Consider the following 25,917-nt stretch of genomic DNA (forward strand, 5'->3'; position numbering starts at 1 on the left):
CACCGTCATCGCTGCCACCGTCAAGTATACACCACTCTCCACCAGCATTAATGCCCCTACACCGCCAATTACCCCATCAATGTCGATGCCACAGCTGCCAGCGCTGCCATCACCGTGGTTGTTGTCACCACTCTCACTACCATGTTCGTCTTTGTTATTGCATTTTTACTTTTCATACCCACGACACTTTTAAAACTGTTATTTTTTATCCAATATTGAACTATTTTATTTTACAATTAATTATTCTTAAAATAAGCAACTTAAAAAATACACAGCAATTAGCCTTGATACATTTAAATGGAACTGGATCCTCTCCGAGGCAAACCCTTGGAATCCTGCTGAACGACAAACACGGACAGTTGGATTTCGATCCAACGGTTACAAACAAGAACTCCTTTTAAAATTATAATAATTATACCATTGGATAGAAATCCAACTGCCATGTTTGTCGCTCAGCCTTGGCGTGGCAAATGGCAAATGAAATAAACCAAGAATCCCAAGAAAAAAACACGCTTTTCACGTTTAGTATAGTGCGAGGAGTGATTGAGGCGGAGTAAGGAGGAGGAGGGGCCTCGAGGACTCTCTTCTGCCCCACTTCGCTTTCGCACTCGCACATCAACTCAGCAACTCAGCAACTCCGTCTCAACAAAACAACATCTCGTCATCGACATCCATCCCTCGCTCGCACTTTCTCTCTCTCTCTCTCTCTCTCTCTCTCTCTCTCTCTCTCTCTCTCTCGTTTTAGGAAAGAGACATTTGTTTCCAGTTACCGTGGATAAGATGAGATGAGAAACTGAGGATTGGATTGGAGGTAATTATAAAATCCAGCTCTTTTCCTATTTCTAAATTCAATTGTACCCATCTCTCTCTCTCTCTCTCTCTCTCTCTCTCTCAATTGAGGATAGATTCCTTTGGTTTTTTTGTTGTTGTTGGATTTCTTTCCTATTTCTTCTACTTTGTAGTCAGTGAATCTCATCCTTTCATCATCTTATGTTTGTATGCGGTCAGTCATTGGTCTGCCGTGTGCTTGCTTAGGGCAATTTTTGACCTACGACGACTAACTAGATTACTGAAATAGCAATAGTAGTAGCACTACTAGAAGAAAGAAGGAAATCGTTTCGGTTGCCTGGTTTGTTTTTTATTTGATACCCAACAAAGAAACTAGATAAATGAGCCATGTCGATACCAAAGGAGCCGGAGCAGGTAATGAAACTAAGAGGAGGATCAGTGCTGGGCAAGAAGACCATTCTCAAGAGCGACCACTTCCCAGGCTGCCAGAACAAACGCTTGTATCCCCACATCGATGGCGCTCCCAATTACCGTCAGGTCTCTTACTTCTCTTAAAATCAGCCAACCATTTTTCTTTTGATATGCTATGCATCCTTTTGGGTTAATGGATTCAATTTAGTCAGCACTTGTTTGTTTGATTGACCACTGGATCTATTGGTTGCTTTTAATGCTTCAATTCTACAACTTCACGCATATGTAGACAATCACATACTTACCACTTACAACTTCACTTGATTTGTCACCAAAATGTACATTGTCAAGTAGTTGCCTCTTCAACCACGTCAAGCATCGTGGTCTCAGGTATATAAATCTGTCCGTAATCAGGTTCAACATATTTTCATTGTAGCATCCTAATGCTTACGTTTTAATGAAACTTGAATATTACATGGAAACTTCTCTAAATCACTCGCACATGTTTCACGTCATTTCCCTTCTCATCCCTTGCGTTGTTTGATTTGTTTTCCTTCCATATTTATCCTCTTGGTTTATAGGCCGATTCGCTACATGTTCATGGTGTTGCCATTCCAACAATCGATGGAATCCAGAATGTTCTTAACCATATTGGAGCTCAACAAATTGATGGCAAGCGAGCACAAGTTCTTTGGATTAACCTTCGTGAGGAGCCGGTAAGGTTAATATGTTCCATGCTATTTCTACATGTCAGAGTTTGATTTCTTTCTTTCCTATATTGGAAGTTTGCACAATACAATTTGTGCAAATGACTAGCATCATATTTCAGTTATAAAATGTGCATCGTCTTTTTGATTGTTAATAACCAAAATAATACATTATTGTAGGAAATCTTGTTTTCAGAATATAATAATGATCAAGTTTCAGCAGTTTAATCTCGAGTATGCAGTCACCCAATCCGGAACTAAATGCAGTTTTGGGAAGTTAATATTGAAAATTATTGTATAAACAAGAAACCTAAAAAGGTCGTACCCAGTGCACAAGGCTCCCGCTTTACGCAGGGTCTGGGAGAGGTGAATGTCGGCTAGCCTTACCCCCATTTTATGGAGTGGCTGCTCCCAAGTCTCGAACCCGAGACCTACCGCTCATGGGCGAAGGCACTTGCCATCGCACCAAGTGCGACCTCTTATAAACAAGAAACCTAAACTAGAAATTTAATGAATAGCTATTGACAGTCAAAAGCTAATGAGCTCAACTGTTTATGATGATATTGTGCCTATACATCAAGTAATAGCTCTTGGCTTCATCCTTTCACTGAATCCCGTTGTAATTGTAGTATTCAATGTTGCCCATTCTGCCAACTGGTGTGTCGAGCGACGGATGAATTTTCCAGACACTTTTATTTTTTTAATGAAATGAAATATTATTGCATATGACAATAAAATTACACAAGTGGACAATATGTCAATAAAGAAAAGCAGAAAGCAATCAACAAGATGACAAACAAAGTCCCCATAAAATTGTAAGAGCTAAGAAAATTCCATAAAGCGAACGAATAGAAGCTTTCCAATGAAGCCAAATAAAGGAAAAGATTCTTTAAATTCTGTAGAAACCGAATACCATAATAAAGACCATAAACGAACTTTATCCCACAACATTTGTCTTCTGGTATGAAAGATCTGAATAAAGGATCTGAATTTGATTTGTAAAGATCTGAATAAAGACCGTATCTGTCTACTGATTCTTATATGGTGGGCAGACCTTAATAAAGGATCTGAATCTGACTTGTAAAGGATGGCAGAAAACTGTAAGGTTAATGGTGATCTGGCTTAAATTATTTAGGTTGTTTAGAGGATGGTTTGGTATGGAAAAAAGTTTAGGGTTTTCAAATCAGGAATTTCCTCTTAGGATTTGTACATTCCACTTACCTAAACGCATTATACTCTCTTGAATCCTCCCTCAAGTCCTAGCTTCTTTGGCCTCACTCGTCCAGTAAGGTCAAATTACTTCTTTTGAGTGTCCCGGGTAAAGTTGATGTCATTAGATGTTTCCAAACAACTTTGAGTGGAGTCGTTAAAAAAGAAGTTTGTACGTCACCACCCTTGCTTAATTATCATTGTGCTTGGCCACACAAGGCGTCACTTCCAGGTGACGACCTAGCTTTAACGCAATTTCATTTAAGATTCGTTATCTTAGGGATTCAATGTGAAAACAGAGTGTCGGCTGTCGATTACCTGACGCCCTCCACCTTCCTCCTTTATCCGAGCTGGGAACCGGTAGCATGAGATAAACTTACATAGGCAAAGTTCTATTTACCCCACCAAAGAGGGACAAAAAGAATAGGAGAAAGCTAGGGCTTGAAAGGAATGGATTGTAGAGAGATACTTCAGAATGAATGAGTTGAATTCTTCTACCATAAGGTGGGTCTGTTGGTTGTATCAATTAGTAGAGTTCCCTTAAGCCCCAGTTTTCCGTGTAAATCCACCTCTCCCCTCTGGTCAACCAATTATTCCTTTTGTTTTTTAAGGGTGCATTTTTGGGCGTCTTTGTGTGCATATGCCTTCAGAATTTAGAGAGTTATCCTTTACTTTTATTTGGTCAAATTGGAAAGCCTCTGTATAGTGGTTGTATTTTTTATGCTGCTGACCACTTGTTCACCATTGTTGTATTAGTTTTTCATTAATAAAAGTTTGTTTCATATAAATAAAAAAGGGGATTAGATTTGCCATCTATTCCAAGATGTTTCCAAACATAGGACTAATCTAAAATAGTCTAGTCCTACTCCTTAATCGGTATATAAAGGTACTCTTAGACTTGCAAAATCTCATATAAAATTACCCTTGAGTATGCATTTTCTGACTTTACTTCATATCTTCAAACAGGTGGTCTATATTAATGGTCGCCCTTTTGTTTTGCGTGATGTGGAGAGGCCCTTTTCCAACCTTGAATATACGGTATGCTTTTTGTAAATGTAATTTTACCATCAAATTTGGCATATTCGATGATTTAGTTATTAAATACTTGCCTTCATTACTTAAGAAGTAGTGAACGAATAACTGCATGGTCTAACATTATCTATTATAAAATATAGTTCTTCTTTTTTTGTTGGGGGGGGGGGGGGGAGAATATGGTGGTTTTTTTCTTTTTGTTCTTTTGTTTTTACCCTTCTGCTTTTGTTTTGTATTGGGGTCGGGACTTAGAGAATATAGAGGATTGCTAATTATAATACATGCATAATGCTATTTGCATTGCAATGCACAAGCATGTCAACGTGTTAATTAGCCACATTTTCTGTTTCCTTCTAAATTGATTGTGGCTTTACAAAAACCATCAGGGAATTAACAGGGCTAGGGTTGAACAAATGGAAGCCCGGTTAAAGGAAGATCTTTTAACTGAAGCTGCAAGGTATCTCCTTTGGTTGTACGCTGAATTTACCTCTGGATGTTAGGAAATTGTGCACCATAAACTTTAACATTTTCTCACGCCTGCTTTCTATGATATTGGACATTATTTCCACATCTGAAATAGCAGATATGGAAATAAGATCCTTGTCACTGATGAACTGCCAGATGGTCAGATGGTGGATCAATGGGAACCAGTGTCACGTGATTCTGTGAAGACACCACTAGAGGTATCTCATTGGAACAACTATCATAGATGGGAATGAGAGAACAGGTGAAAACCCACCTGTATACTTAATGTTAAGTAATTTATTTATTTTATTATTCTGTAGGTTTACGAGGAATTGCAAGAACAAGGATACCTTGTTGACTATGAACGTGTTCCTATAACTGATGAAAAGTCACCTAAGGAGCTGGATTTCGATATTTTGGTTAGTTCATTTTCTAGTCGAACAGTACATGTAGCACAATTCTTTTCAGGCCAGGTAAAACCTGGGACCAAACCTCAATCAATTGGGTCCAAGAAGATGGGAACCAAGACCAACCGAACCTAAATTGGTTGGAGTGCATTAGTTCTTGGCATGACCATGAATTGAGCTGCACTCCTAGAGTTAAAGTCTGTTTGTGGTCTTGTGGTCATAGAATATTATCACCTTCCTGAATTACATTTGCTGATGTTTGCGCTTTATTTACTCTTTTATTCTTTGTATTCAGGTTCATAAAATTTCTCAAGCTGACATAAATGCAGAAATAATTTTTAACTGTCAAATGGGACGTGGGCGAACTACAACGGGAATGGTGATTGCAACTTTGATATACCTCAACCGTATAGGAGCTTCCGGTAATCCTCTTACTCTATTCACTCAAATACTAATTCTATTGAATTGACTCATTTCAGTCATCCGAAGGAGTTTTGTTGTTCTAGAACTTGTTAACTTGGTTAATCTATATTTCTTTTCTGAAGGAGTTTGTTTGTGCTATTCTAATGAAAATAGGATTTCCTCATATGCTCCTTCTTCTCTCCACCTCTTCCATTTCAAGTTTAAACAGTATTTATGTGATTTCTGATATTAGAAGACAATAATCACAAAGACAACATGGTTATAATCATCCAACTCATATCAGCCTCCCTGAACAGCCTCAAACCACAAGGACAACACATTTGGACAGCAAATAAGCAAGTGGTCTAATTTTAAGTCTCACTTTTACTCAAAACACATCAATGTGGAGATTGACAAGAAAAAGGTCGTCTCCTTCTTGAAGCCATATACAAGTAATCAACCTCTTGTGACTAATTGATTATCTAAGCTAGCACCTGTAACTTGAGCGATACTTTAGCCTTCTAAATTAAATGAGAGGAAATAAATGGAGAAAGAGAAGAGTGTTCCATTAGTTGTCTTGAAAAGGATTTACAAGAGTATCTCTAACGACTCCGACCTCGAGATTCCCCTATTTCCTGTAAAAGGGACCGGAAAGGTAAAGCAAGAACCAGGACAGTAATGAAGTTAACTCCCACCTCCTGATCATTTAGGTTGTATTACAATTGGAAGATTCTGATCTCTCTCTATCTCATTCCGGAAACAATATTTTATTTAAAAGCTTAAAGTCACAATACAAAACTTAGTGAACCAGATGTCAGAAACAAAATGATACAAATGTCAAAAGACAGATCCAAAATACACCTGTTACACTGTAATACAACTCTAAAAGCTACCCCACAGCAGCTCTCCAATCTAATAAAATTACAAAAAAAAAAAAGATAAAAAAATGAAAGATTCTAAAGGCTTGAGAAAGAGAAGCTCACAAGGAAACCTGACTTCTTCTCAAGAACTCTCCTGTGGTTTACCTCTGTAGTTTTAAAAAATTATGCTATTCCTCTCCAGTCCAATTACCTCGAAACAGTTCCACAAAGTTCTATAATAGTACAAACACTTCCGGATATAGAAAGAGAAAACTTCCTCTGTAAGTTTTCCAATTGTGTTGAATGAATAAATCAGTTGCACAGATGTGAATATATATAGCCTTAGCTGTCTTAGGCTATTTACAAGAATACCCTCAACCACCTTAATACAGTTACTAACAAAACTAATTACATTTAGCTTTAACAAACTATTTAACATTAACTATATTGGATGACTTGTCATTCTCCCTAATACACCTCCTCAAACTAAAGGAGGAATCAGAGAGGATTCCAATTGGAAGTTTGGAACACAGATAAGAGAATCTGCTTCTAGACAAAGATTTGGTGTGGAGATCAGCTAATTGGTCTTCACTGCAAACATAGTGAACTTTGATGAGATTTGCTAGTACCAACTCCCAGATGTAGTGATAGTCAATCTCAACATGCTTGGTTCGAGCATGAAAAATAGGATTAGATGCTAAAGAGATTGCTGAGATATTATCACACCATAGTGTAGGCAGTGTTGGTAGAGGGAAATGAAGATCTTTGAGAATTTTGCAGACCCAAGTGAGTTCTGCAGTAGTATGTGCTAAAGAACGATATTCAACTTTTGTAGAGGAACGAGCAACAATGCTTTGTTTCTTTGCACTCCAACTGATGAGATTAGAGCCAAGAAATACACTATCCACTGGTGGACCGCCTATCAAATGTGCAGCCAATCCAATCAGCATCCGAGTATGCTGAAAGATTGATAGGACTTTTAGTGAACCATAAACCATGGGAAATAGAACCTTTAAGAAATCTGAGGACCTTTTTTGCTGCTTGAAGATGTTCTCTTGGAGCATGCATAAATTAACATATCTGATTGACAGCAAATGCAAGATCCGGTCGAGTCCAAGTGAGATATTGTAACCCACCAACTATAAGTGAGATTTGATAAGAGAGGTCCACTGTGATCCAGTTTCTTAGAACCAAGAGGAGTGCAACAAGGTTTTGCACCCTCCATATTTGTTTTCTTAAAGAGATCAAGTAAGTACTTGGTCTGATGTAGAAAGAGTCCTTTGTTAGATTTGCGTACTTCCAACCCCAAGGAATAGTGTAAAGGACCAAGATCTTTCATTGGAAACTGAGTGCTAAGTTGTATAAACTGTTAACAGAGTTGAGAGTTGGGTCCAGTGACTAAGATATCGTCCACATAAACAAGGACAATGACCAAGGGCCATTAAGAACAAACAAAGAAGCATCAGATTGGGATTGGTGAAACCCAATTGTATGAAGGGCTTGAAACAATTTATCAAACCAAGCTCGAGGAGCTTGTTTAAGACCATATAAGGATTTCTTCAGCTTGCAAACAAAACTGGGAGAGTTAGGATCAATAAGACCAGGAGGTTGTTGCATGTAAACATCATCCTTTAAATCTCCATGAAGAAATGCATTGCTAATGTCTAATTTGTTCAAAAACCAATTATATTGGACATCAAGTGTAAGGAGAATCCGAATGGTAACTGGTTTAGCAACATGACTGAAGGTTTCTTGAAAATAAACTCCTTGCTGATGAAAGCCCTTTGCCACCAAGTTGCAGAGGATGAAATAATAGTCTTGCGGCGAGCCATAGATAACTCTTTGGTGAGTAAGAGACCATGGAGTTCATCAAGGGATGTAGAGGATAACCGCTGCATGATGGAATCAATAAAGGACTTGAATTCATCAGGCAATCCATGTAGTGTGGCAGCAATTAGGTCATGATCGGACATTGAAGCACCAGCAGCTTGTAAGGAATAAGCAATTTCCATGATTTGTTGAAGATACTTAGAGATGGACTGAGATCCTTTCTGAATTGATTGAAGTCGCGATCGCAATTGGTGAATGTGAGCCTCTGAAACTCCACCAAAGCGCTGTTCAAGCTTCACCCAGAGCTCGCGAGAAGAGGAAACCCCAACCGTGAACGGAATGATCTCTTCTGATAGGGTAGAATTAAGCCAGATCAAGAGATTTTGATCCTTTTCATACCAATCCTAGAAGGCAGGGTTCATCGAGCGATCAGGCAAGAATGGTGAAGGAAAAATCTCAGTGCCATCAATGATACTAAGAAGTTTGTATCGCTTGAAAATTGGAGCAAACAGTGCTCGCCATGGCAAATAGTTGGATCTTTTCAGCTTGATCGACACTATACTGCTGATGTTGTGAATCGTAAGAGAGGTATACGAATTCAGAGGACTTGGATTACAAGAAGAATTAGGGTTTTGGACCTAAGGGGAGATGATCGGAGAAGACGATCCAGTTGGTGGCGATTCAAATTGAGCAGCCATATCTTGTAGAGATCAAGATTCAAGAGAGATCGGAGACGAAAAATAGAAGAATTAGAGAGAAGAAAGCAAGAATCGATCGAGAATCGATCGATTTGACGAGCTGAAGGGAAGGTCGATGTTGTGAAGCAGAATGGCTCTGATACCATATAGAAACAGAAAACTTCCTCTGTAAGTTTTCCAATTGTATTGAATGAATAAGTCAGTTACACAGATGTGAATATATATAGCCTTAGCTGCCTTAGGCTAGTTACAAGAATACCCTCAACTACCTTAACTAATTACAGTTACTAACAGAACTAATTACATTTAGCTTTAACAAACTATTTAATATTAACTATATTGGATGACTTGTCATTCTCCCTAATACTGGAACCCAACACTCATCCAAAGTCACACCCCTTCTCCGTTCAACACCCCAAAACGACAATAAGAAGAAAAAAAAGAAGGCAGTAAAATTATCTTTCCATGGACATCAATTTGAGGCTCTTGTCACAAAGTTGGATCCCAACCATTCTCATAAAGCCCATATTATATAATGACAGCATACGGAAGGGGATTTCTCTCTAATCGAAACCTTGAAAACCATTTTCCAAGCACCCTATAATTCTTAACCAAATTCCTCCCATTTCCTTCACCCGAGCCATTACTTTCATCAACTCAAATGATCTATTTTCCTCTTCGCTACCCCCTCCCATGAAACATTCCTCATCTCTCTTTAGCCTCTTGGTCACATTACTGGAAATCTTAAAAAGTGAAAGGTGATTACCGGTACGTGTTTAAAACCGAATGGATTACAGCCTACCACCTTGAGACAAAAATTCTTGGCTCCAACCATCTAGCCTCTTCTCCACATTTTCTACAACAGGATACCAAACGCTATTCCCTCTGTGTTGCCTTGTCATTTGAAGATAATCCTAAATGTGTCATAGGCCATCTCCTCACCTCACATAACAAAACTGAGACTAACTCCATCTTTTGAGTGTTTATCCCTGCCACTCAACACTCAGCTATTAATATTACTTTTGACTTCTGAGAAATACCAGAAGCTTCTCTTACCATTAGCAGATTCCTCCATTGAAAAATAAACCATGTTCTGCATTTTCTGCTGGTTTCTTGTGAGAGTCCTGGGCATATTTACAATAATTTCAGTTATCTTTTATTTTGGGTGTGTCTAGTTTAGAGAATTTCAAGTCCTTTATTGGTTACTTTTTTGTTGGTTATGCTTTTAAAGGATTTCATAATTGTATATTATTTTCAAATAAAATAGGTATTCCAAGAACCAATTCAATTGGAAAAATTTCTGAATCCAGTGAAATTGTTGGTGACAATGTTCCAAGTTCAGAAGATGCGATTCGTAGAGGTGAATATGCTGTCATAAGAAGCTTGATTCGGGTATTAGAGGTATTTGATATCTTCTTTTGCTGCCTATGGTTATGTTAAATGGTTAAGATATTCTCAAGTATTTTATTAATCAACAACATGCCTTTAGGGTGGCGTTGAAGGCAAGAGACAAGTGGATAAAGTCATTGACAAGTGTGCCTCTATGCAGGTATAGTTTCAATCCTTTATTTATTAACTTTATGGTACAGCATCTCAGTACATGTTTTACCTTTGCATGAATTTATTTTTTCCTTTTTGGATAGATGATTTTATTGCTTCATGTTATCTAAGATTTTGATGGTTTATCTTAAGAGTTTGATGTTTCTATCTATTGAATCTAAGTACAGAACTTACGTGAAGCAATTGCTACTTATCGCAATAGTATTATGCGCCAGCCAGATGAGATGAAAAAGGAAGCATCACTTTCATTTTTCATGGAGTATTTGGAACGATACTACTTCCTTATATGCTTTACCGTGTACATTCATTCAGAGGGAGCAGCCCTCCGTTCTAGTTCCTGTGATTATATTGGTTTTGCTGATTGGATGAAAGCTAGGCCTGAATTGTATAGTATTATTCGCAGGTAAAAATAACAGGTGTAGCATTTGAGTTTTCATTTCTTTTTTTATACCATCTTTGGTAATTTTTCTTTTCTTATCTACTAAGGTACAAATAAGATGAAACTTAGTTAATAATTACTTTATGTTCATGGCTTTTTGCGAATTCATAAATGAAATATAGCACAGCTTAGTTATTGGGACACCATCTGGTTAAGTTCTTTTGCTTCAATTTCTCTTGGTTGTAGGCTTCTGAGAAGAGATCCAATGGGTGCACTTGGATATGCAAGTTTGAATCCATCTTTAAAGAAGATTGCTGAATCTGCTGATGGTCGGCCTTGTGAGATGGGTGTAGTTGCTGCCTTGAGAAAGGGCGAGGTTCTTGGTAGTCAAACAGTTCTGAAAAGTGACCACTGTCCTGGTTGTCAAAACCAAAATTTACCAGAAAGAGTGGATGGTGCCCCTAATTTCCGAGAGGTCCCTGGATTTTCTGTTTATGGAGTTGCAAATCCAACAATTGATGGTATACGATCTGTCATCCACAGGATTGGTAGCTCCAAAGATGGCCGCCCAGTTTTTTGGCATAATATGAGAGAAGAACCTGTTATTTATATCAACGGAAAACCATTTGTACTTCGTGAGGTTGAAAGGCCTTACAAAAATATGCTCGAGTACACGGTAATTTTTTGTCTTAGTTTTACCTTTCATGTCACATCTATATGATATTTATTGGAAATAAAAAATGAAGCAGTACTTGTTGCTTGGAGTTAACTTTAACCATCAGACACTTTGCATGGTAGTTTATACTCAAAAGTTGTTTGATCATACCATAAAATGCAATTTTCTCCTTGCAGTATAAAGCTAGATTAAATTAATAACTTGCTATATGCTACAAGGAGCAAAATGGACTCTTCTACGGCATAGGTAGTACACTTTGCATGGTACTTTAATCATCTTCATACTGTCAAAATACATGTCTAGCTGTATGCAAATGTGTTACCTTGCCAGATAATTGGGCATCATGAGATGCTTTTGTTGCCTGAAGATTGGTGCAATTCATTGTTTGAGAATTTGAGAACATAAGCATGTTATGGTAATAAAAGAAAATATTATCCTTTATATACGTTGGACTGTCAAAAAGCAACATGTCCAGAAAATGAGTGTAGGAGAGATGAGAATGCTTCGTTGGGTGTGTGGGCACATGAGAAAGGATAGGATTAAGAACGAGGATATCTGAGGTAAAGTAGGAGTGGCCACAATTGAAAATAAGATAAGAGAAAATCGGTTAAGATGGTTTGAACACATGAATGGAAGACCTATGGATGCTTCGGTTAGAAAATGCAACTAGGAGACGGAGGCTCAGGGCAAAAGGGGTAGAGGAAGACCTAGGAAGATTGGGAAAGAGACTATAAGAAAAGATAAGGAGTACTTGGAGCTAACGGAAGACTTGGCGCAAAACCGAGCGCAATGGCGTTCTAAGATTCATACAGCAGAGTCTCTCTTGTGGGGGAATGATAAACATAACCACCCGCTGGCATCTAGACAATATTTACTCCTGAGGACAGCATGTCAAATGGATTTGCTCCTTGATCACATCCATAATGTATATATTATACCACCTAATAACGATACCACATTGACTCTACATTCCACCCTGAGTCTGGTCCTATTCCAATAGGTATAAAACCAATTCCCACTTCACCATGTACTAACCCTTTCTCCTCTGCCCTTCCCTAAATGATCTCTAATTTACCTTGCACGCGATTTGGAATTTTGAAGAAAGACATGGTATGCCAGTGAATTTTCCAGAACCTCTTTCGTTAATAAACAGGAAAAAGAAAATTGCACAAAACTAAGCCTCCCACCCCTAGATAACAAGCATTTCCTTGATCTTTCATCTAGTCATACTTATATTAGAAATAGAAATAATTATTAACAGAACTGTCGTGCAGTGTCCAGTTTTATTGCACCAGTCCATAATTAATTTTTTTTTAATCATATGAAGACAGATGTCTTTACAGTTATGGATGATTTGTACTACAAAAGGGAAAGAGTAAATGGCTCTCTTCTCAGACCTTTGATTCCATTGAACTTTAACAAGAGTGAACAGAATACGGACCTCAACCTAGGCACATTTGGGGTTTCAAGCACAAAGATGTTGTAGCATGAACATGGCATCTAAGACCCATATAAGGGTAAAATCTCAAGGCGTAATTACAACTGTCATCATTGGTACAAATGGCTTTGTTTTTGTTCCTTTTTGAGGTAGATATTGAAACTATGATCTATTTTTCCAGGGTATTGATCGTGAGAGGGTGGAGAGGATGGAAGCTCGGTTAAAAGAAGATATCTTGCGAGAAGCCGATCATTATGGGGGTGCCATAATGGTTATTCATGAAACAGATGATGGGCAAATATTTGATGCTTGGGAGCATGTAAATTCTGAGGCTATTCAGACCCCGCTAGAGGTTTTTAAAGGTTTGGAGGAAGATGGTTTTCCTATCAAGTATGCGCGTGTACCCATAACGGATGGTAAAGCTCCCAAAAGTTCTGACTTTGACACATTGGCTATTAATATTGCTTCTGCTTCCAAGGACACTGCTTTTGTTTTCAATTGCCAGGTTCACATTTAATTCTTTCCCTTTTCCTTCTTTTCTGTTTACGTGCAAGGAGACAATAAATTTTTTCCGAACCAATCTGTAGTATTTTTCTTTTTCCTTTAATATTCACAGATGGGTAGAGGAAGGACAACCACAGGTACGGTAATTGCTTGCCTTTTGAAACTCCGAATTGACTATGGGAGACCTATCAAAATCCTGGTTGACAATATTACCCTTGAAGAGGTGGATGGTGGTAGCTCAAGTGGTGACGAAACTGGAGGTAGTAGTGCTGCATCAACCTCCAGTGTTACAAATTTTAGAAATGAAAAGGAGCAAAGCCGTGTATTCGGCATGAATGACATCCTCTTGTTGTGGAAAATAACAAGATTATTTGATAATGGGGTGGAATGCCGGGAGGCCTTAGATGCTATTATAGATAGATGTTCTGCTCTACAGAACATACGTCAGGCTGTTCTGCAGTATAGAAAGGTATTCAATCAACAACATGTTGAGCCAAGGGTAAGGAGGGTGGCACTAAATCGTGGTGCTGAGTACTTGGAGCGCTACTTCCGTTTAATTGCTTTTGCAGCATACTTAGGAAGTGAAGCATTTGATGGATTCTGTGGGCAAGGAGAATCTAGGATGACGTTTAAGAATTGGTTGCATCAGAGACCAGAGGTTCAAGCAATGAAATGGAGCATAAGACTAAGACCTGGACGCTTTTTTACTGTCCCTGTAAATCCCTTCTACTTTTGGCTTAGAGACTTTCTTTTTTTTTCTTTTTTTTTTTCTATTGGTTGGCAAGCTTACTCTAAGAGGTTAATTTATATTTCTTTATTTTGGGATGGATATATAATTTTTGAACACTTTGGTTTTGGAATTCAGGAGGAGTTGAGAGCACCACATGAGTCCCAACATGGAGATGCTGTCATGGAGGCCATTATCAAGGCCCGTAACGGTTCTGTTTTGGGGAAAGGTTCTATACTTAAAATGTATTTCTTTCCAGGTCAAAGGACGTCTAGTCACATTCAAATCCATGGTGCACCACATGTTTATAAGGTATGCTTATAGTTCTTTCTGGGTGATAGATAAGTAGGGATCTCAAGTTTCTATTCAATTGGATAAGGCTACAGATGGAATGTGTGTAACAGCATTACTTCATGTAGTTGCGTTTATTCAAACTTATATATTTAAATTTACATATTTGAGGTGAAGCGAGTCTGCAGGTGGTCTTCTGGTTTTAGGTGTCCTTCATGGTCAATGATTTATTAAAATAAGTTAACAGGGTTAGGAAATGGTTTATCCTATAACCTTGCAGAGGGGTCGAAATTTGGAAGAATAGTGCTAAAATTAGAGCACCCAACCCATTACTAATGAGCGGAGAGGTCCAGGATATTATATATTGTGGTCCAAAGACTGTTATATTGGATCCATATATATATTTTCAAAATGAGACCGAACATGTGTCGGAGTCTGAGACAAATATTTGGATGCATTATGTTTGGATGATGTGGAATATTTGTAGCCATTGTGCCTGACACGTGAAAAATTTCTCTGGTTACGTAACCAACCCAAAACCACCTGACGTTGGTGTAGAGGCCCAAGATATTTATGTATTGGGGTGCAAGGCTTGACATACTTGATGTGGAACGCTAATCTCACCAAATAGAACGTTGATAGGTCAATAGGAGCAGGTAGGGAAAATGAGGTGCTGGGATTCTTCACTAGCAACAATACTCTCACATTTTGGGGAAAATTTTAAGCCTCTTTTGGGGATGATAGTTGTGGAAAGTAGTGAAAGATGTGGTAGGAAGGTGAAGGAAAGCCTGTGGCATACATATCTTCCGTAAGCCTCATTGAATGTTGGCTATTTAATCTAATGATGGACAAGTAATGTATATTCTTATTGCCAAGGTTAAGGGGATTCATAGTGTTACATTTGAGCTTGTTGCTAAAGTTGTTGAAGAAGTCCATGTGGGTTGTATTCTCACTAGGCCAGCTATGGTTTATGTACCAGGAGAGACAAAACAACACATCCATGTATAGGAAATGAAATGGATTATAAGACGACTACAGAAAGAAAAAAATATTGGGAGCAGCCTCTCCATAAATGGGGGTAAGGCTAGCCGACATTCACCTCTCCCAGACCTTGCGTAAAGCGGGAGCCTTGTGCACTGGGTACGACCTTTTTTACAGAAAGAAAAAAATAATCAATGCCTGGGATATTAGGAGTGGTGAGCTATGTCGTACGTATATTTAAAATTGGTTAGCAATCCAAACATATACGGCCCTAACTTTTTGGTTGGTATGTCACACAGATACAACAGGGGTACATTTGCAATTTCGCTTCAAATGGGGGTCTTGGTTTTTAAAGCAAGCATAAGGGCCTACCTTGTAATATTCAAAATATTTCTGAGCCAGCCACAGAAGACCATCCTTTCTCTGCTCCTTTTTGTTTAAAATCATGAGACAGAGGCTAGGGTTGTTTTATTATTACCACCATGTAGGAGGAAAAGAGTAAAAGAAAGAGAAGGAAAAAGAAGATAACTCACCTTTTCATATACCCAGCTCTATCGTAGGAGTAACGAACCTTGCAAAGCTGCCTAATGTTTTTTCACCCAGATAACTAATTGGATCGCCTTCTTTTCTCTGCTCCTTTCTGGTTCGACAAGATAAAAGGGGCAAGTTTTTTAAAATATTTTTCAAGCATTCACTAATTATTATACTTGCGTTTCTCTTTTTTAAAAAAGTTTGGATATTTGTATAGTCTAGTTTATAACATAACTACTACTTCCCTATATTAGAGATAAAATGCCTCAAGAGTCATCCTCAGCCACCAAATTGACAACACAGCATCTATCTTAAGCAATTAAGTTAATTTTCGTTTAAGGTCATACAATTGAGAGATTCTAGACATTCAAGGCATTTGACTTTTTCCTTGGTAATGATGGAAATTACAACTAATTGGGAAACAGTATCGGCCATGCATCAACTACATCGAAAGCTAAAACCTTCAAATCGATGCCAACCAATGATTATGAAGCATAGATTTATTTACTTACACTTGCTTGCATCTTTGAACCAAAATCCTCACAAGAATCATAATAGTTTTCAAGTTAATTCTATGGAGTGTTTTTCGTAAAAAGCGGGTTTATTCAGTAGTGTTATTTGTCGTGGTTCTTTAATTTTTAACATGTAGAAATTTTTTATTAAGAGCCCAATTGCTTGTAAGTTGTAACTTATTCATTTGGAAGCATTTCCTTAGGTGTGCTGCCAAAAGAACTCCCAAGCAAGCCATAAACAGTGCACAGTGGGTTTGCTTAAAGGCTACACTCCCTGCTTAATGATATGTTGAAGGGCTAACTCCGGCACTCTGAGTTATTGATTGCATGAATCAAGATATTTTTTATCATATTGGAGCCATATTTTTACATTGGCATGTATAACTGTTTTTATAAGCTTTAGTGGATTACATAGAAAGGTAAGTTGGACAGAACAAAGAGACTTTCTACTTTTTTTGGCTAATTTTGTTTTTTTCTTCAATCAGGTGGATGGATATCCTGTGTATAGCATGGCTACACCAACAATTCTTGGTGCCAAAGAGATGTTGGCATATTTAGGTGCCAAACCCAAAGCAGAAGGATCTGCTGCTCAGAAAGTGGTTTTAACTGATCTGAGAGAAGAAGCAATTGTCTACATTAATGGTACACCATTTGTCCTACGGGAGCTAAACAAACCTGTTGATACACTCAAGCATGTGGGAATCACAGGCTCAGTGGTGTGCACCAATGTTTTTTCTTTCATATTTCAAGTACAATTCCCTAAGCTAGCTATAAACTCCAGTTTTAAATTCAACGGAACCATTTGCAGGTGGAACACATGGAAGCACGACTAAAAGAAGATATACTATCTGAGGTCAGGCAGTCCGGTGGCCGTATGCTTTTACACCGTGAAGAATATAGCCCGGCATTAAACCAGTCCAGTGTCATAGGATACTTAGAAAACATCTTTGCAGATGATGTTAAGACACCTGCTGAAGTATATGCCGCTCTGAAAGATGAGGGTTATAATATTGCATACAGGAGAATACCATTAACTAGAGAAAGAGAGGCTTTAGCGTCTGATGTGGATGCAATTCAATACTGCATAGATGAGTAAGTATCCACGCTTCGTATGATTCCCATCTGTAACTGGTGATACCACTAAAGATATCAAAACTAACAAAATTGTACCAAACAATGAAAATTGTGAAACAAAATTTATAGATGTGAATTACAAGTACTCTCGACACCATTATTTCTTTTGGGAATTTTATCTTTGCCCTCTGTTACGATAACAAAGTTGTATGCTGAAGGGATTTTTCCTCATCATGATACCACACACATTTTACAGGAGTTTATTTTATATTTTTCTAAATGAAAAACACTCGGAGGTTTTACAGTAATACACCACTTCTGGCATTTGGATACCACTAACATGTTACGGGTGTTCAATTTGTGAATTTATTTATGAATTTAATTATAAATTTCAGTAAAATTGACTTTTACCTATAGCTCTGCAGGGTGTTACCTTTTTGTATCACACACAGGGTTTGGAGGAGTTGCATATGCAATGGCTATTATTTGTATCAGAATTGGTGCAGAAACAAATTCCCTACCAAAGGATCCACAACCTTTGGTTGGAACAAACCTCATGTGTACACCTGAAGAGGATTTGCCTTCTCGAGCTTCTGATGAAGAAGTTCTGAGGATGGGTGACTACCGAGACATACTAAGCCTTACAAGAGTTCTTGTGTACGGTCCTAAGAGCAAAGCAGACGTTGACATTGTTATTGAAAGGTATTTTATATATGAAAAAGTCCATGTGGAACTTCTCTCCTTATGGTACTTCCTTCTTGTCTAAGCATCAGGTAATGTCTTCAAATGTAAAAGCAGGTTTAGCAATCAGTAGTGTAGAAAAAATAAATTGGGGTGTTGGCTGTGTCATTATTAATCAAGAATTTCATACAATAGCTACAACGACCCTCACAAATTGCAAATACTAATCTGTTAGGTATTGGCTGTGTCATATAACCCATGTCTTCAGTCGACATAAAAAAGAAAATAATGCTTCTATGCTTGTGTGATTGTGTTTCATTCGTGTAATTATGCACTTGCTCGATTTTTGCTTATTTTACATTTGTGGGGAGTAAATGATCCTTAACATACCTTCAGCTGCTAATAATTGGCACTTCTTGTTTATGCTTCTTACTTTGGTTCTTCAATTAAAAGGTGTGCAGGTGCGGGACATCTGCGAGATGACATTCTTTATTATAGTAAGGAACTCAAAAAGTTCCCTGATGCTGATGACGAGCAACGAGCATGTCTCATGGACATGGGGATCAAAGCATTAAAGTAGGTTGAAGTAGCATTGTCCTGCTTTTCTTGTATTTATTATGAATGTTTGCATCATGTCTTCCACCTTTAGATAAGAAGGTTTGGCCTATGTCAAATTTCATTCACCTTTTAAAGTATTGGATAAATATAGTCAGTCCAGGTGGTCTATGAAAACCAATTCCAACAGTAGGAGGTTGCATATCAGTAGAGGATGAGAACTCTTCTTTGATCTCCAAATTTTATGTTAGGAATGACAATGTCGATCCTGTGTAGTGTGTGAGCTGGTGTCATGTAGCTTTCTCGCAATAGCCAAGTTAGCCTATTCGCTTTGGTTTAGGTTTGGGCCTAAATATTTGGTCTTAGCTACAATATTATACCCTATCCCTTAAGTATTCTCTTTACACTTCTCTTTGGGCTTTGGGCTTGTCATAGTTTAGGGATTTATTTACTTTCGACTATCTTGCTAGACTGGGCGGCAGCGGAAGATGTTAATATCATAGATTTTTTATGTGGCTGCTGTAAATTTCTGCTAGTTCCCTTTGTATCTGGCTTCTAGTTGTTCACTGGTTACTTTTTAATAAATTTGTTCCTTTTCATAAAAGAAAAGAAAGAAAGAAAGAAAGAAAGGAAAAAAAAAAAAATCATTGATTATGAGTTATTTCTTGTGTTGTATTGAGTCTTGACTATAGGTTCTCCATTTCTCATCTTACTGTTGAAACCCACAAAAACCTGAATTTGTACTGCATTGATCCCAGATATGAATTCTTCACATGGATGTGTTCAGCAAGCAATAACGTTTTCGTTGAGTTCATGATTCATTTTTTTGTTATATTAATTTAACCCACTCTTTCCATCTGCAGGCGGTACTTTTTCCTAATCACATTTAGGTCCTACCTTTACTGCACTTGTGCGGCTGATATAAAGTTCACATCATGGATGGACGCGAGGCCTGAACTAGGACATCTATGTAATAACCTTAGGATTGATAAATGAGTGTCAAATAATTTTATGTGCAGTTGGCAGTACATTGCCAGTCATGGTTTTCATCTCTCCCTTGTTTTGTCTCTGATCATATCACCCAGCTGTGGCATGCATGCAAGTGGTCGATCGCCCAGTGGTGGTTTGGGCCTTCGAATTTGTCCCACTGCACCTGTTTCAAAACTTTCCCCCTTAACACTAGTGTGCAGTCATGATACGATATAAAACGATCTGGCATTCAATTTCCTCCTTAAGCTCTGAATGCTGGGCAAATTTAAGTGGTTGTTTCAGTTATGCACATGCGTAGGGATGACGCAAGTCCCTGACCCAAGGGAGAAGTGAGTGTTTAGAACTCGGGAACGGGTTCTATGCAGGTTTTGGAAGAATATATAAGGATTAAGTTCTATGTTTTCGGGGTTTGATTTTTCCAACAGGATGCTTATATCGAGGCTAATGTATGCATCGTGTATGTGACATTATTATCTCATGAAATTCCAATGCCTATTGCCATTGATGTGTGGACTGTCGAATGAAGTATGAGCTTATTCGTGATCAAACAAGATTACAATTCGTTTGCAAGGTATTTCTGAAGGGTAGTGGTTTTCGGAAGACGAGCAGCCACCTACAAAGCCAAAGAGCCCTCGCTATGAACTCAACTTTAGCACAGTTTGTACCACTTCCGGTGGAATGGAGACATTGACATATCCTAAAGAACCTCCAATGCATAAATATGGTCCTTTATCGAAACCAACACAGTGGGCACCTCAATACCCCGAACAAAAACACAAGTGAAAAAAGTCGAGGAGGCGTGAGGACCAATAGTCGAGAACCAGAACCAAAATTCCCAAATCAAATCAAAGGATAAGAGCCTTGATAAATGGATAGACATGCAGCTGTGTGCTGGAGATCTGGCTCCATCAAATTCAGTACCACCGTTGCTTCTAAGCACGCAAAGTCATGCTAGATATTACATAAAAAAAGGCAATGCTTTAGCGAAACTATGAGTTTTCGCCACATAAACTGCAATGGATGCCGTATTTTAATTAGTACATTACCTAATGAGTGCACAAGCTACTCGACTCCTTTTTATTAGCTAAATTTTCCATCTTGGCATTTTATCTCCTCATGACGCGGTGACGCTCTCGTTTGCGGAAGCGCTCGAGCATGAACTGATCTGTTGCAGCTTGCCTCTGCCCTGCTGCTTCTGTGCCAGTATCATTTTGTCTGGAAACACCACCATCATCCTGTGAACTTTTGTCCTTGTAGAGCTCGGGATGTTCTGTGAGTTTCATGTTTGTTGTTAGTAATTGGTAGCATGCCATACACATAATATAATTATAAAGAATTCAACAAAAAGAAATATTTTGTGAAGTTAAAACAAAGATTAACATAAAGGAACCTAGATCTCTTTACTATGATCACCCTTGTCTTGCCAGTCTGGTCGGAAGTCAATCTAGGTAATCTACTTATATTGTTCAAGGGGATCAAGAAGCAAATCTAACCAACCTCGTCTAAGCTTCTCAGCATAATCCCTGCCACGCTGGAAATAGTCAGCACTGTAACTTGAAGGGATGCTAAATTCTGATTTTGTCCGCCCAGTGAGCCGCTTCTCCTGCAAAAACTTCTTGGCAGCCTCAGTTTCCTCAATATTTCTCAGCTTATATCTGCAACCATTAGAAAGAAAAATGTATAGCATAAATTAAGTATCATGAGAATACATGCAAGGATTGTGCTCTCACTCTATCAATGCAGATCTAACCAAGGCATAACCTTGCGGGGATCAATGCTCTATCATTAATGTCAAATGAGAATTTTCAATAACATATATAGTGTAACAAATCTAAATATAGAAGAGCTTTACTCAATGGGAAGCTGAACCTCGGCAATCCCAGTAGTCCATTGAGTGGAGCTTTCTTCTGAGTTCCGCCTTTTCACCTGGCAGGGAATGAACCAAGTTAAAAGAAGTCATAGGTCTAGATAGGTCCGATGTTTCTAACGTAGCGTAGAGCATTTCACAAAAGAAAACTAGAGGACTGAGTGACTCACTTTAAGATGGTCAGGTATTTTGTACAACTCATCTTCAGCACGCTTTAAATCATTTTCAACTTGATCTGAAGTATCAATTTTTTTGCCCCTCTTCTTTGCTAGTTCTTGTTCAACATATTTCAACCTGTCAAATGAATGATCAATATATAAGTCTGTCTTAATCATGCTGAGCGATAACAGCAGTCTATAGTAGTCCCATTCAACTACACCTAATGTGAATATTGTTTTTATGGATTATGTGGGTGGCAGATGCAGTGGAGGTTTTAGAATACAACATGTGATTTGAAATACCAATTCAACTCCGGAGAACTCAAAAGCAATAGCAATAGCAAAATAGCAAGAGGACATTACATATTGGGATCTTCAGCCATGACCGCAGTTTCCTGAGCAAAAGTATCTTGGAGAACCAGATCGTCCTTGTCGCCATCGCCTCCGCCTTCACCGTTGTTGTTATTACTCGGAGAATGAGTGTCGTCACTACCTCTTTTGTTCTTGTTCTTATTAAAGCTAGCATTATTGTTGCTGTTACTATTGTTGTTATTAGTGGAACCGGGAAGAGTCTGCGTGGCGGCGTTATTATTGGTTAAGGCGGGGATCCCAGACTTCCTCTCCCTCTGCTTCTGAAGGAATTTCACCTCCTCCAGTGCCAACCTAAGCATTCAGTTCAGTTCCATTATTTGCAGAAACATTACATATTCTTTCTTTTCAAAATAAAATAACAGTAGAATCTGTATTTCTACCTTTCAGACAGATTTATAAATCAAGAAACGAAAACAATACCTCCTCTCTTTTTCTTCTTCATCTTCTTGGGCACTGGTTTTCTCACAATCTTGGTCGTTATCCTCCGCCGGAAAGCTTCTTTTTCTGAAATTCTTCTTCATCTTCATCTTCTGCTGCTGCTGCGGTTGCAATCTATTCAATCTTTCCCCCAAATTCAATTTCAGTTTCAATCTCAATTTAAGCACTCGCTATTAGATCTAATTTTCTTAACCCTAGGCGTAGGCTACCTCCATCGCAGCCGGTGCCACGCGCGCGACACCCTTCTTATCTGCCCGCTTTGGTGTTTTTTTCTTTTGTTTTTTTATTTTTTTTCCTTCTCTTTTCTTTGAAGTGTATAATCATCTCACATTTTGTTGAACACGGCCATACATACTAACCCAACAGCCATTTTTTAAATAAAAAATTATATTTAATATACCTCTTTTACCTATCTAAACCACTCTCACATTCCACAATCTTCACATAAAATTTTAGCACGTATTTGCCAAAACTACATAAAATTTCAGCAGGCCTTCTGTGTTAAATATTAGATCTACATATTACTACTAATATGCATTTGGTCATCACAGACACGTATTTATCTATTCATACCACTCTCTCATTTTCTTGTTTTACTTTATTAAGTTGTTAAATATTAGATCTACATATTACTACTAATATGCATTTGGTTCTCATAGGTAGACCTGTCATTTTGGACCTGACCCGACCCGACCCGTTAATATTAGTATTTGGGTGGATGCTTAACGGGTCGGGTCGCTTAACAGGTCGGATCGCTAACGGGTGAACTCGTTAACAGCCTGTTAAATAACGAGTCATTTTAGGTCAACCCATTAGACTTGTTAGTATCCGTTATCACCCATTAGTTGATGATATTTTAGTAATTTCAGTAAAGTCTTAACAACAAAAAATAAACTATATGAAAATAAAATAAAATAATAATAATAATTGTTAACGGGTGTTAACCGGTGAAATGGTTGACTCGTTAGCTTAACGGGTCAGGTTTGGATGACCCGTTAGCTTAACGGGTTGGGTTCAGGTGACCCGTTAACTTAACGGGTCGGATTGAACCCAAACTCGATAAACCCGACAAACCCGACCCGTTTACAGGTCTACTCATAGACATATGTCCTCAACATGAAACCTTAGGAGAGCAGGACTTTTGCTATCGATAGCTCAAAAAGTGAAGCTTTCGTTGGACATGGTTAAAGCTTCCAAGATTATTTGACTTGGGGGATTGTTTGTGCAACTAAGAGTGTCAATGCAATTAGTGTTGTTGCAATCAACTACGTTAAAAGAGTGATTTTGTTTACACTCAAAAATAGATTATGGACACTCAATTTCTCTGATTGTTGACTTGTATAATATTTCCCGTTAATTATGGGATTCCTATAATATTGGGTTTCCTAGTTTAGGTTGTAGATTGTAATTATTCTTTCCTTATTGTAGTAGGATTGTACATGATTATATATACCTCAAAATGAGAAAAATACAATTAACACATTCAAAGCATTCTCTTCTTGGCACCAAAGCCAGGTCGTAAAAAAAGGAAAGAAAGTTTCGAACCCTAACAAGGTTTGTTACTGTGTCGTGCCCAACACCACCGTAATGCCTTCGACGAACAGCTAGCAACGTGAAGTTGTTGCTGTGTCTCGATCTTTTACCCCGAATTCTGGTGAACAATGTGTGTTGTTGCTGCCTCGAGTACCTTTGCCACTGCACATGTTTCCTATTCTTCGTGAACGATGTCTGCTGAGAACAACCAAATCGTTTCTGCTACCGCTCCGATCATGATTTAGTTGGATAATTCAAGCTTCAACATTGGGATGGTTTTGGTTAAGAAGAACTATGATTTATGGGCTTCTCTTATTCAAATTCATAATGCTAGAAGGAAGAAAATGGGATATGTTCATGGCTCCATTAAGGCCCATGCAGAGGATAATCCCAAATAGGATGATTGGTTCTCTGAAGATCAGAGAATTAAGAGTTAGCTCTTATCGGCAATGAAGCCGGAGATCATGAAACGTTATTTTCGATTGTCAACTTCTAAAGAGATATGTGATGCTTTTAAGACTGCTTATTTTGATGAGAATGATGAGGCTAGAATTTATTCATTAAATCAGAAAGCTTCACGTCTCAAGCAGAATGGGCGGTCTTTGGCTGGTTACTTTGGAGAATTAACAGATATTTTTCAGGAATTAGACCACTTTAACAAAGTGACCATGGCATGTGCAAAAGATGTTATGATTTTCTAGAAGACAACCGAGCGACAAAGGTTGTATTTGTTTCTTGGTGGTATTGATGATGGGTTTGATCAGGTTCGTGGAGAAATATTGCACAAAGACCTACCACTTGGACTTAAGGTTGCTTATGTGTATGTTCATCGTGAAGCAAATTGCAAGGAAGCTATGAAGATGGAGGGTCAAAGCTCAGAACTGGCTGCAATGGCAGCTAAGGCTCGCGATCCCTCCAACCGCACCGACCGAGGTGGGTTTGAGAATAAAAATGGGTAACCAAGAACCGGCCAACCCAGTCGTGATCTTCCTCAAGGCAAATGTCCCTATTGTGGTATAACGGGACATTCCAAAAATCAGTGCTTCAAGCTGATTGGGTATCCCGAGAATTGGGATAAGAAACATGACCCTCGCTTCAACAAACCTCGAGCTTCCATTGCAGAAACCAAGGATGATTCAGTGGATGTAGCAAGCAAAACATCAGCTCTGATTGCCGCAGTAGGTACTGATGGTAAGGCACTTAACGTCTCCACTTTTGTTATGAATACTACGTGGATAATTGATTATGGAGCTAATGAACATATGACTTGTGATTCTAGACATATTTCCTCACTAAAAAACTCTACCCACACTGAGGTTAATGTGGCTAATGGTGATGTCGCCCCAGTCTTTAGGGAAGGCACAGTTTCCCTTTCTGATACCATGAAACTTGATACTGTTTTTGTGATTCCCTCATTGAATTATAATTTATTATCGGTTGCCCAAATAAACCTTGCCTTACATTGTTTGGTGGTGTTTTGGCCTTATTTTTATGTATTTAAGGATATTTGGATGCGGAAGATGATTAGTTATGGTATTAGACAAAGGAAGCTATACTACCTTGAGTTGAATTCCAGTAGCTCGGGATTGCTCACTCAAGCACTGTCAGTGAATGGGACTCCAGCCGAGAATAATAAAGGGTTCGATTTGTGGATGCGGCACCGTCGTCTTGGCCACGCTTCGTTTGGTTATTTGCATAAGTTATTTCTTAGTTTGTTTGTGAAAAACGATGTTTCTTAGTTTAAGTGTGATGTGTGTGAAATGGCTAAGAGCCATCGAACTTCTTTTCCTCCAAGTTTAAATAAGAGTTCCGTTCCTTTTATGAATGTGCACTCGGATGT

At 38.3% G+C, this 25,917-nt stretch overlaps 2 protein-coding genes across 4 annotated transcripts; one reads left to right on the forward strand and one right to left on the reverse strand.

Annotated features, from left to right (window-relative positions):
- The first annotated feature begins 460 nt into the window (after positions 1–460).
- Positions 461–19,954, forward strand: LOC103405977 (uncharacterized). Of its 3 annotated transcripts, none has more exons than XM_070817307.1 (20): positions 472–811; positions 1,009–1,326; positions 1,782–1,916; positions 4,083–4,154; positions 4,535–4,605; positions 4,732–4,831; positions 4,934–5,032; positions 5,316–5,442; positions 10,078–10,211; positions 10,300–10,359; positions 10,538–10,773; positions 10,996–11,425; positions 13,045–13,368; positions 13,480–14,082; positions 14,233–14,406; positions 16,895–17,125; positions 17,218–17,501; positions 17,901–18,185; positions 18,618–18,740; positions 19,583–19,954. In XM_070817307.1, exons 2-20 carry the CDS (start codon positions 1,177–1,179, stop codon positions 19,713–19,715), a joined length of 3,771 nt encoding a protein of 1,256 aa, XP_070673408.1. In that variant the 5' UTR covers positions 472–811; positions 1,009–1,176; the 3' UTR covers positions 19,716–19,954. The 3 variants fall into 3 exon arrangements, with proteins under 3 accessions (XP_008343230.3, XP_070673408.1, XP_070673409.1); XM_070817308.1 differs by having other exon boundaries at positions 473–811; positions 1,036–1,326; XM_008345008.4 differs by having other exon boundaries at positions 461–1,326.
- Positions 19,955–20,541: 587 nt separating this feature from the next.
- On the reverse strand, positions 20,542–22,891 carry LOC103405976 (protein COP1 SUPPRESSOR 2). Its single transcript, XM_008345007.3, has 6 exons — positions 22,527–22,891; positions 22,098–22,397; positions 21,747–21,870; positions 21,562–21,635; positions 21,207–21,364; positions 20,542–20,979 (listed from the first exon to the last, which is right to left on the reverse strand). Exons 1-6 carry the CDS (start codon positions 22,631–22,633, stop codon positions 20,816–20,818), a joined length of 927 nt encoding a protein of 308 aa, XP_008343229.1. The 5' UTR covers positions 22,634–22,891; the 3' UTR covers positions 20,542–20,815.
- Positions 22,892–25,917: the final 3,026 nt, after the last annotated feature.

This window comes from Malus domestica, chromosome 17, assembly GCF_042453785.1.
Source record: "Malus domestica chromosome 17, GDT2T_hap1".
NCBI classification, from domain to species: domain Eukaryota; kingdom Viridiplantae; phylum Streptophyta; class Magnoliopsida; order Rosales; family Rosaceae; genus Malus; species Malus domestica.

Excerpts from the sequence above, each read along its gene's own strand:
- LOC103405977 (XM_008345008.4), top strand. The coding sequence starts at position 1,177 with ATGTCGATACCAAAGGAGCCGGAGCAGGTAATGAAACTAAGAGGAGGA. Across the intron at positions 1,327-1,781 it reads GCGCTCCCAATTACCGTCAG|GCCGATTCGCTACATGTTCA; the intron begins GTCTCTTACTTC and ends CTTGGTTTATAG. Across the intron at positions 14,407-16,894 it reads GTGCACCACATGTTTATAAG|GTGGATGGATATCCTGTGTA; the intron begins GTATGCTTATAG and ends TTCTTCAATCAG.
- LOC103405976 (XM_008345007.3), bottom strand. The coding sequence starts at position 22,633 with ATGAAGATGAAGAAGAATTTCAGAAAAAGAAGCTTTCCGGCGGAGGAT. Across the intron at positions 21,871-22,097 it reads ATGGCTGAAGATCCCAATAT|GTTGAAATATGTTGAACAAG; the intron begins GTAATGTCCTCT and ends TTCATTTGACAG. Across the intron at positions 21,636-21,746 it reads AAATACCTGACCATCTTAAA|GTGAAAAGGCGGAACTCAGA; the intron begins GTGAGTCACTCA and ends ATTCCCTGCCAG.